The 12,138-nt window shown below is 38.9% G+C and overlaps 2 protein-coding genes and 1 long non-coding RNA gene across 4 annotated transcripts in view; 2 read left to right on the top strand and 1 right to left on the bottom strand.

Moving 5' to 3' along the window:
* LOC149112451 (uncharacterized) overlaps window positions 1–2,332 on the top strand; it is a 47,403-nt gene extending 45,071 nt beyond the window's left edge. For both annotated transcript variants that reach the window (XM_089290320.1, XM_089290321.1), the window contains one exon: window positions 689–2,332. In XM_089290320.1, the coding sequence (XP_089146446.1) occupies window positions 689–975 (287 nt within the window). In that variant the 3' untranslated portion in view covers window positions 976–2,332. The remainder of the gene's footprint in view (window positions 1–688) is intronic.
* The window catches only part of LOC110040903 (uncharacterized), a 155,730-nt gene that overhangs the window by 73,654 nt on the left and 69,938 nt on the right, over window positions 1–12,138 (bottom strand). The window lies entirely within an intron of this gene.
* Window positions 8,829–10,803, top strand: LOC149112450 (uncharacterized). Its single transcript, XR_016207459.1, has 3 exons — window positions 8,829–8,913; window positions 9,623–9,701; window positions 10,154–10,803. It is a non-coding gene; the product is annotated as an uncharacterized LOC149112450 (long non-coding RNA).

Below are 12,138 nucleotides of genomic sequence, written 5' to 3'. Positions count from 1 at the left end.
GTTGGGAGAACACTCGAAAAGCCTGTAAATCACTCGCCTAACAACTCGTAATTTAAGAGCTTTTCTGGTGTTCTCCCAACATCCAGCGTGATTTATTGCGCAGGTAAACCCACAGAAAGAGTGGTCTATCGCTTAATTATAATATAGATAGGACCCTGTGCTCGCTCTGATTGGTCAAAAACCCATGTTTGAAAATAGTGTTGATGGCGGACTGGTTTCGACAATCCTTGCGCTGCTCTAATTGGTTCTTGTTGTTATGTCAATGTTGTTCACACTTGTTTTAACAGAAACATAACAACATAACGACATAGGCGTAACGAAACGTCATGTTCATGCTCTTATGTTGCTAATATGTCATTATGTCAGCGTGTTCACACTGCAAACAACGACATAATGGCCTTCTTATGTCGTTATGTCGCAAGTGCGAATCAAGCCTTACTATTGTGTGTTTTATTCACGAATAATTAGAGTCACTGTTATTCAGCAGATCATTGCCACAAGTAAAAAGAAAATCCCAGGCGGAATTTCACTGATTTTGCACAGCTCACGCCAAGAAATATCAAATCACGGTTCACAATCTGATATGTATGATATTCCACAATCCTTGAAACCCTGTGGAAATCAGATCGACTCAATTTTATGAAGGTAGACTTTTTTATTCGGGTATGTTGTGTTCTTTCTGTTGCAGTGAGAGAAGGCTCGCCAACGAATAATGACCTTGAAGGATTGGCACGCGAAATCATCAATGAATGGAAGACGCTTGGGCGACGGTTGTTGGAAAATGATGAATCATCGCTAGATGCAATCGATAAGAAGAATGATGAACACGGTGAAAAGGCTTACCAAATGCTGTTGAAATGGAGACAAGCTGAAGGCTCATGTGCAACTTTCCGAGTCTTACATGACGCCTTGGGTCATCGTTTTGTAAATCGTCGAGATTTAGCAGAAAAATTCTGTCTAGTGAAGCAGGACTAACGAGTCCATCGCACAAAAATTATTTCTCTTTTCTTCAGATGTCTTGAAAATTGGCTCATTCCCTTGATTAACTCAGAAAATTCGATAGACGTTAGAAAAAGGAGGTTCAATTGATTGTCTATTTATGCGTATATGTTACATCAGCCGGGCTCGACACTAGAGGTAGCCACTAGCCTACATGAGACTCGTAGAAATTCAACTTTCACGTGTAATTTTGGAAATTAAGTGAAAAACAGTTACTTTTTAGTAATGGGCTAACCTTTATTAGGGGACCACCATCTGGAAAATGGAAGTTGACCTAACCCTAACCTTAACCTAATAGGGGTTTGTCAGGGACTAGCATGAGGCTTGATAGAAAGGTCAATTTATTCCGATATAACACAAAGCATGCTTTAAGGCAACAAGGGAACTCTTATTTGCCATTGCTTTTCCCAAACAAAGCCAAGCTACGTGTATTAAATTTTGCCTGCCTGCTTAATATACCAACGTTGAATACCCTGCACGACTTGTTTTTTTTTTTTGCCAGAAACAGTCGACTTAACATTCCATGTGGCAATATGAATGTTTTAATGTAAACAAACGACAGGGTACAAACTACATTGCATTTTTTTGATCTTTCTAATTCGCAGGTGTTTCTTCATCAGATGGCCTGCAGTATTTTTGAAGGTCTACTCAGTAAAGCATGGAGGTCATACGCTAATGATCTTTTTTAGTGTAAATTACTTTTTAATCTAAACTATTTTTTACTCGAAATTATTTTGTGCGCCGATGACAGCATATTTATTCTTTTGTTAAGCCTTAGGTATCCTTTTTAAGGTAGACCTTTGCATAAGCCATATTGGCATCCTTGGGCTTTTTGCCTTTTACATTGATATTTTGTAAATATTTATAAGTGGCCAAAACTAAAACAAGCGAACAAAAAAAAAAAAAAAAAAAACACAGACAATTTTGATAAAGCACCTCGCACTGAAGGCCATGTTTTATGCCATAGGTTTCAAGTGATCTGTAGATGTTCGATATATCTACGTGGAACATTCCACAGACATACGTAGGCGGCTGCAGCAGCATAAAAGTCAAACATTGACGATTGACAAGTTTTGTAGCAGAACAGTTTAGTCTAAGGAATGTTGGCCAAAACTTAGCAATAAAATGAGTAGTAGAGACAAGTGGCAAATGTGTAGAAGGAGAATACCTAAAATGTATGCATGAAAAACTCGGTTATTCGCCAGAGTATAACAAAAAAACATGGAAACGAATGTAACTAAGTCTCGCCGATAGTAATAAATGTAGTTATTCATTGTTTTTTAATACAAGCCTGTGATTTGAGACTTAATAAAAGGGTGACTGTTGTCCATTACAGATGACTTGTCTTTATTCAGCTCCGGTGAGTGTTGTTAGACAACGCGCGATGGATAAAGTACATACAAGTGCATTTGTTAATCCTATTTAGTCATAATTAAACAGTGTGTGTACAGTAAAAACCTGCATATAAGAACCTACAGACTGAAATTTGAAATTTAAATACTCAAAAATATAAGAACCTGTTCAGCCTAGCAAAGAAAATTAGGTTCTTATAAAAAAAAATTGCACTCCAATTTTGATGGTCTAAATTCTGAATTTTGATTGTGTATACGTATATGTTTTCTTTGATTTACAGTTGTTGGGGTTTTCTCTAGAGATGTGTTTTCCGTAAAGCTACAGTGCAATATAGACGATTGAAAATCTAAATATCTTATAAAATGAATAAGGACCTAACAAGAACCTAACCAGCCTGAATTGTGAAAACTACTCTAAAATATAAGAAACTGTTCAACCTGACCTCGAAAATTCTAGGTTTTTACTGTACTTTGAACGACAACTTGATTTAGGTAGCCCGTTAGAGCAATTGCTCAATCATTTCCAAACTATACAGACATTCATTTTTGGACTCATCGTTCATCAATGTTGAAGGGCTAAAATCTGTGAAGGAGTTTCGTTGACTAATTTTCTCTTATGCAATCTTCAATGGCTCGGCCGTTCTGCGACGACTCTCGAAACAGTGTATTGCAGAGCCTCGCTGACATGGAACGTTTGGGTACACCGACGAAGCCAACCGCGTTTTTCGATCTCAATCCATGCGCAAAATGTCAATGTAGATCTTTCCGGCTAGCCGCCTTATCACAATTAATTGAAGAGAGATTCGCTACTCGCTTAAATAAAAGAAAAAAGAAATTGTAATCATTGAAGCTGATATTTATTTCTCGTCCATGTGATCTCTCTTGATCCTGATAAAGGTTTCTTCCACTTCGGTGTGGAAAGAAAACAAGCTCTGTCCAAATAGACTACCACACAGTAACTCTTTGTAGTTGATATTTGCTAACGTAAATCAGAAATCAAAGTTGAAGCAGTGTAGACAAACTGTGCATGACTAAGTTGGGTCTTTATACTGAGTTCGAGTCAGCGAACGAAATCAATTTGCACACATTAACATTTCTAAGAAATCCCTCACTGTGACCATTTCCTGGAAAAGTAGGCGAGAACAGGGCATTCTGTATTTTCTAAAACATCATCGGTATTTTCTAAAACGATCAATCTCAAGTACTAAAATTAATATTAGAAAAATGATGTAATTGGGAAAGTATGTGCTTAGCCAGCAATTTCGGTTTCGAAGGAAAAAGTCCCATCCTTTGTGATAAAATAATTTCATAAACAACCTGCAGAAATTGCATTAACAATAATACACAAATGAAGATGTTTATGAGGGAAAAATCCCTTCACTTTGTTTATAAAAGCTTTTAGAGTTGGGAAATATCCCGTTGCTGATTGGCCAATCAGATGTTATCACATTTTCTTATTGGTTATAAAGTCGGTATAAACTGAAATAGACATGACGTCATGTAGTCTATACGAGTTTGGAGCAAGAGGCGCGAAATTCAAATCAGCGAGAAAACTTCTATTCACAAGATCAGTAAACTGTGCTTTGAGAGAGGTGAGTTAAAGTTTCTTGATTCGAGTTAACCCTTCGTATATTTTAAGTAAAACACCTTATTTCTACAGATAGAACCAAATTATAGTCTGGCAGTTGTCAAAGCCGACAACTGCAATCTCGTGCCACGAGGTATCAGTACCTGTAGTCAGACATGCAATAAATCTGGTAGACTGTTCACAACCCTCTATTTTCTCGTATTTTTATTCGATCGTTGAACGCGCTGGTAGAATCGCGAGAGAACTGGACGCCGCGCAAAACGGAAGATTCTTCTTGTTCGCGTCGCTCGAAAACCCGACCAACCACTCCCGCGTGCTTCACGATCGCTTCGCTCGCTTTTTCTTTCGCGTGCGTAAATAGAGAGACCGTGAACAGTCTATAAATCTGGCCGTGAATTATGATACCTTCTGGCAGTGAAATAATTTGGAAGTAGATCAACCTCAGACACGTACAGTAAGTCAGTAAAACAGCTGAACTTCTTGGTAGTATATTTTCACAGTTCGACACAGTTGTAATCAGTTTTTGCAAAGTAGAAAACTTACGTCTTAAACTGAATGATCAATGAGATCATGTCAGTGCGCGTCTTCTACATGATTAATTCAGTTTAAAAGACTGTGGCTTGTGAGCGACTTGGCCATGAAAACTGTATTTTTTCTCTTTCTAGACATCAAGACACCAGATTCTCGGTTGCCTTCTTCGATTGCCAAAGTGAACAGAAATCTTACTGAAAGTGAGAACAAATAATCAGTTTCTTTGCAGTTGCTTTCTCGTCAAATACCATTGAAGAAACTGGTTAGAGTGTAAAAGTCGACATCGAGCATATCTTAAAAAGATTTCAACTTTAACCAACATCAACGGGCTTTATTTAGTTTATTTGTGTTTTCTATTTGCCATCGCGAGGAAGCTCAATACAAGGACTTCTATACTTATGCCTTGTGTCACTTATTCCCAAGAAGATAAAATATCTTTCAGTAACAGCTGAGCTGGATGTTTGTTTCATCTTGGTTTCCATGAACTTTTTTTGAAACGTTTTCCGTATACCGCTTATATTCCCCCGGATATAAGTATTCTCGTTTATAGGCCAATTTAAAACCCCTGATGAAGCTGTATAAACCAATTTTCCAGTATTCCTATTTACAAAAACTATCTCGGTATAATCACGTTCTTGAGGTTAAGACCGCGTGTTAACCAATGATAATTAAGTTATTTATGCCCCTTGCCGGGTTTTTCCTTTGGTGGGAACTTCCCCTCCCAGCCTACAGGCTACGCTAAAAATTGGAAGTCTGGAAGTTTTGAAGTGTGATAAATGGATATGGTTGAGGGAGTCTAGGTAACGAGGCCAGGTTTTTAGAGCAATGGAACAAATTTGTGCTAAGCTGTTAAAAAGACGCTTGAGACCTTATAAGTTGTCTTCAGTCCAGAGTGTTCCAGGAATTTATGTCATTGGTGTAAAACGAGCAAGAGGAATAAAATACGTACCTCTATACGGGCAGATCAAAACACGTGAAGATACGATTACAACAAAATAAAACGAAAACGACACAGGCTATTAGCAAGCGAGTGGCAGCCATGTTTAAACAGCACTAAAAGTCCCAACTAAGGATCAAGAACGTCAAAGACGAGAGGCGGAAAAGAAAAGAAGCAGAATATATTCGATGCCCGGCGAGAAATATAGGATACCGCCCTGTGCTGAATAAACGCGGAGAAGCCCGGTCCGTTGACGAAAATAAGAGGAGGACTGACCACAAGTTTATAATGAGTAAACTGTTAGCTAACGAGTAACCCACCTACAGTTTTTGTAAGTTGGCTACTCTATTGATCAAACTCAAAATAGTGTTAGTTTGTTTAAATATGCAAAAGATATAATAACTACCATGTCATAAACTTTTCAAGTAGGTTTAAGGCCTGATTACAAGGAGGGAAGGTTATCCTAGCAAGCGGGTTAACCCTAGCTGGAGGGCAAAAGATAGCCCGGGTTTACAAGCAAAATTTCACAGGTATGGTAACCCTACAATCCGGGACAACTTAATGCGCGGTTAAACTCAAAGGGTCTGGAGACAATTAGAAAGTTAACCCGGATAGGCGGGTTAACCCTACCTGGAGTGTTTACAAGGGAAAAAGTTAACCCGCCTGCCAGGGTAACCTTAGCACGCAGAAAGGGTAACCCGCCTACCCGGGTAACCCTGGCTGCCTTGTAAACACGACGAAGAAAGCAAGAGGAAACGTGTGAGAGCTAGGGTAACCCGCTTGCTGGGGTAATCTGCTTGCAAGGGTAACCCTCTCTCCTTGTAAACAGGCCCTTAATTTCGCACCACCACTGCTCATTATTAGTGATCATGTGCATTAGATTTTTAAAAGTGCAAGTCTGACCATTCCTTAAAACAATTGTTGGTGATGTGGGCTCCTGTTCTACTTTATTTTCAGTTACCCTCCTCCTTCCCCACCCCAGCAAGTATCACTGATTATTCTGATACATTCCATGATAAACCAAGCATTTCCTTCTCTGGAGGATGACTCTAATTTCTTTTGCTAACGTTCACCTGTCAAGTTTTTGACAAATTTGTCTGCTTGGTATGTGATAAAATTGATGTTTTAGGTCGCCCGCATCAAAATGATGTTAACAGATTTAGATTGATTCTCCGACGATACTTGTAGGTGGCTCGAAAAGCGACAAAATTTGGATGTTGGTGTGTTTGTAAAAACAGTAATTTGATTGAGATAACGGGCGAAACTATTGAATAAAATGAAATAAGTAGTTGAGAATAAAAGGCTCACGTTTAGAGGAGAAATACCTTAGGTCCTGGGAACGAGGTTGAGCTTGGTCATAAACCAAAGAATAGTAAGAGTCATAAGCTGTGTTCACATCAAAGCCGAAACGTGATTAAAGTAAACCATGTTTCACCTTAACATGTTTGTTATTGCATTGTTCACATCAGATGTCGGTTTCAAACACGTTTCATGCATGGTTGTATGATTTACGCTGTTTCATGGTACTCGCATAAATGTTTTACGCTTCATTACGTTTCGCGGCAATGTTCTCCACAATATTCTGCTTTCTACCCATCGCCGATAATTGCCGTTGTATTTCTTTATCGGCCCATATTTCAACTAGACATTTGGCCTCATAAAAGACCCAATTTTGGCTCGTTTCATAACGAAACATGTTTCATTCGTGATCAGACTAATCATGTTTCGGCCTAGTATGGACACAGCTATAGAAAAGAAAAATCGCTGCCATTGTCATCATTGTGCGCTTTTCATTTCTGTAGTTATTACGAGTTACCTTAGACTTGAGATTTATTAAACTGGTAATTTTCATTTTATCCATTACAGTTCGTTGCATTGGTCAACACTCAGTGCGGATGATAGACCTCATGTGCGGTCAAACTGTATTTTCTTTGTGTTCTTTTCAGTCAAATGTGCCTCAATGTGCGTCAGTTCTGCACTTATCGCTACAACTTACATGTAACCCACTTCAATATCCGCGAGCTGGCAAGGTAAACAAAATCCTGGAGAAGTGTAGTGATTGACTACAACAGAAGTTTTATTTCCCCTTGGCCCCACAAAAATGTTTTAAAAAGTTATATATCAACAGAGTTAGGGCGCCTGGCTACACGAAAGGGCAGGATGAAGTTCGCCCGGGATTACCCACTCTGTCTCGCAAGAAAAGAGTGTTTCTTATGCCATGTAAAAAGATTTTCTATTAACTTAGCCAGCCTCGTTCGCAAGGCTTTTCCCGCCCCGGGAACGAGGTTGTAACCTAGCTTGTTCGGTTAAGATGGCTGGAGATTGGCCAAGTTTATGGACCTCGACTGCCTCTTAGATATAACTTAAGGAGGGTCACGAGTTATTAAGAAAGTTGAAGTGCTAATAAACAATATTTACTGCTTGTACCAAGAATGTTTCCAGAAGGAGTTTCGCGGGAGAAGTTTCACTCCCTCGGCAATTTCTGTCCATGCGAGCCAGAAGTTTTATGACATGTTTTGGCGCAGAGTCTCGCTGGCAATGGTGGACTGATTATCGAACCCAAGCGTTTATTGATCTCACTGCATCCACGAGTTCTCAGTGATGTAACTCTTTGTTAAAAAAATGGATCAGCTGTTAGCAGTTACACCGCGGAAGAGGGACGATTCGCAACTGGCCCCAACATAAAAATGCAACCATGTCGATCGTAAATTCAGCTTTATTCAACTTCTTCTATATGACCTTGATCTTATTTAATCTTATATAAATAGACTCATGTGAAATCCAAATACAATACTGCACAAGCAGCTCCAGATCCCACTCCTTGGTATGCTATCCACTGATGTATTAAGATCGGAAATCAGAAACCAGTTAGTGAAGGCAAACTGTATGAGTTCAGTCCTTCGGCAAAAATCAAATGCTTCATCATAATGAATTCAAATTAGCATATCTAGGAGCAGAGATATAAATTGCAATAGTAGTGGCAATGACAGACTGGTAATTTCAAGAGTGGCCCTGGTAACGAGGTCGTGAGAATTGAAACAAAAGAGCGCAAAAAAAATTCAATCGGGTAAAAAAGGCGGGCGAAACATAAACTGCATATTATAGTTTAAATATTACTCAAAAACAAACTATTCAAAACTATGTGCTAAGCTAGCGCTTTCGATGTCCGAGGAAAAAGTCCCATCTTCTGCGACGAAAGAATTTGACAAAGAAACAACCTGAAGATATTGCATCATATGTATATAGCAACAAAAATTAACAAGTATTGAGCGGTTTGTTTAGGGAAAATTCCCTTGACTTGTTGATAGCTATCAAATGAAACCTAAAGAGGTAGGGAAAGAACCCTTCATGGATTGACCAATCAGATGTTAGAATCTCGAAAATGAAGTTTTCTCATTGCTTAGAAAGAAGAAATAAACATGAGGTCATGCGGGCTATAAATTCCTGCGCCTCTAACGCGCCTCTAACGCGCCAAGTTCAAATCAGCAAACATTCATCCGCTTCAGGTACGTTTTTTCTTGATTTGTTTTCATGTCTTTCGAAAGCAATTTTCAATTCATTTCAATAGTCAAAAGAAATTATTCTAACATAATTGAAATACATTGCTATATTGAATATCTGTGTAGTCAAAGTCGGTCCGTATCTTATGTCAGTTGCGCTCACAAGCATTGAGAATGTAGGGGTCGTGAAACAATGTTTCATTGAAATTAATCTCAGCTCAGCTGAATGTGTAACCGAATCGAACCATTCCCGTGAAAAGTGTGTACTGTGAGACTGGTTTGTATGTGCGTGAAATTCGATAGAGGAAATTTCGCTTGTCCTTCGTAAAGTTGGAAATAAACTGACTGAAAGTGTTAGAAGCCTCACCGGTTGTCTGTTGTTTCTATAGCTTTATTGCTTCAGGGAGGCTCTTAGAGGTCGTTTTGAAAGTGTTTCTTCTTGACGGCCGGAGCCCGGCTACCATAGCGTGCTGAAATGAAATGAAAACATTCAGGAGATTTTGGCGGGTTCGACCGTTGAACGGAAACGTCCTCCGGGAGCCCTTCCAGAGGCGATAAAAACACTGAAATTTCTAATTTCTTCGATTGAATGTTGCATCGTTGTGACTCCAGAGACTCCTGTTTGGAATCGGAGATTCTCAGCTAGCTTCAGCTCGTAGAGGCTTAGCCAAACGAAGAGACGGCCAGATATGCCAACTTTGTTTTCTTTCAGCAGCTTACAGTGTATAAAGAAGCCACTCCCGGCAAGGAGACTGCTGCCGCTGTTCCCGGATCGAGAAGCAATTATAAATCAGGTGAGGACAAATGTATTATTAGTCTTCTTATCACACTTGCTATTTACGATTAATATGTTACATTTATAGGGTTTATTTTACTGCCATGTTTATAATATTGAATATTGATTTCTCGACTGATTTGCTGAAAAGTTGTCGTGTGTACTTAATCAGTATGGTCGACCGATACAAAACCATTGTTTAAATGAAAGAGGAATAGATATGAGATCGAATCGGATAAGAAGTATTATTTCTTAGAACGTTTAGCTCATATCTGAAATCCAATCTTTCCTGGAGAGATAGAGTGAGTTGCGCGTGTGACGTGTATATTCAATTAATCAGTTTATTAATTATGAAATTATCAATCCATCGATCGGTCAGTCATCGCTTCAAATTTCCCAGGGCCGATCTGAACCACATCGTTTTCTAAATTCTAAATATTAATGTTGTATTTTTTTTTCATATGGATGTAGTGGAAAGAAAATGGTATCACATATCTGTCAGAAGTTACTAAAAAAGGAATGGAGGGCATATGATATCGAAAATGTTCCCAGAGGCATTGACGATATATATTGCATCGGTATTTTATCTGGCGCCCCGCGACAGTTGCAACTCGGAGAATCAACAGTTCTTTACGTGGGCCGAACGAACGACGTCCACAGACGACTGGCCGAGCACAAGAGGCAAAACTTAAAGATCGACGAGTTTGTGAAAGCAGAATTCGAGGAAAATGGAGGTGAAGACTTGCGAATCAAGTGGGTTAAGGAGAACAATAAAGAGGCCACTGAGAAAGAATATATTCAATGTATTGCACATAAATTAAAATACTGGCCTAAGTATAACATAAAGCATTGAAAGTGGTGGGTAAACATTAACATATGCTTTAGATTGTCAGTGTCATTGTTGGAAAGAATTACCCAAGCTTGAGAGTCAAGCCAGCCTAAAGTGTTGTCTTTAATATTTAAAACATTTATTTGTTATTGTTTGGTATTGTATTACTTTTATTGTATTTTTTTTTTTTTTTTTGGTATTTTATCACTTTTATGGCAATGAACAGAGTTATACAAGCATAACAGACAAATTTAAATCAATTACGTTCAATAAACTAACTTTTTCCTGCCGATGTTTAGCTGATCAGACGTGAGCTATGTCAGGATATTTTAAGTCAATTTTCTGATGTATAGATTACTTTCAACTTGAGCGAAAACGCGAAATAGTGATAGGTATCATCCACTCAGTCGCGTGCATTTTCCTTTCACCCACCTCGCATCCAAAGGCTCATTTGATTTTGGAGTACTAATTCGACGGAGAACTGACTTCGGCAAGTCACCCTTTCAAACCTTTAGAACAAAGAAAATGCAATCACGCAACCGTGCTTTCATCTTCGCTCATTGTGACCTTGATAATCATGGCTTAATATTGGACTCGAGAGGAAAAAGAACAAGTTTGTAAAAAAATTTAATTTACGAGTTCAATGGGAGCTCCCTGTCTTTCGAGCAAGCTTAATGAAACCTGTTTAAAGATATCAGAAGTCAATCTGTGAACAGCAGTGGTAAGGTACAGTGGACCTCTAGGATAGTGAGGAGACTTGCTTGCAGGGAAATGGAATGTGGATCTTAATTAAAGCGAGTTCTTTCCTGTTCAGTCTCCCAAAGTTTCGTTTTCTGTTAGATAGAAGCCAAAAATTAGCTAGCAGACGATCTTGTCATCTATAACAACTGCTGTGTTAGTCTGAGTGCATTGTCATGGTTGGTCGTATAAATCATTCCTTCACTCTTAAAAAATACACATAAATAAAAGGCTGCGCGTCTTTTACGGAATCACTGAACAGGTCAAAAACTAAGTTGACTGCTCCTGCCGACTTCTATGCCAAGTAAGTCCAGCAGCACAGTAGTCATGTTTGTTATATTCTCAAGTCTAGCTTGCTTGGAATTGTTTATGGATAGCTGATTGTGGTGTAAGAAGTCTAAGAACTTACTCTCTGTATTCAACGTCTCCTTCATTAAACAGAGCGCCTGCCACATCTTCCTTTGTCGAAGGGCCTCAAAGGTTTGTCTCCGAGGTTTCCTTCTATACTTTCTATAAATTTGACTCGTCCCTTGTTCAAAAGCGAAAGTGAACTTAATTACAAAATATGAAGCACGTTCAGTAAATATTGACCGACTCGAGTTGCTGATGAAACTCTCATCATTCAATAACAACGATGCGTCTTTCTTTACTTCTCTGTTCCAACCTCCGGTGCAGAATGTTGGAAATGGCTAATAGGCGAAATACCTATTAATAATGAGCTCCACAACTAACTGACTGATTAACTTGATTTCTTGGAGTGATCTCTAAAACGGCCTGCGTTTCACTTGGATCAAGTTTTCTGAGTTCACAGACGAGATCAGCTATAGCCAACCGCAGTGCTTCACATTGACATTTTTCAGTCTTTTTTCGTCCCCACAGTACAATCGAG

This window comes from Orbicella faveolata, unplaced genomic scaffold, assembly GCF_042242905.1.
Source record: "Orbicella faveolata isolate gen_17 unplaced genomic scaffold, um_ofav_v1 contig_2, whole genome shotgun sequence".
Lineage (NCBI taxonomy): Eukaryota > Metazoa > Cnidaria > Anthozoa > Scleractinia > Merulinidae > Orbicella > Orbicella faveolata.
This window is presented reverse-complemented; position numbering and strand designations above follow the sequence as displayed.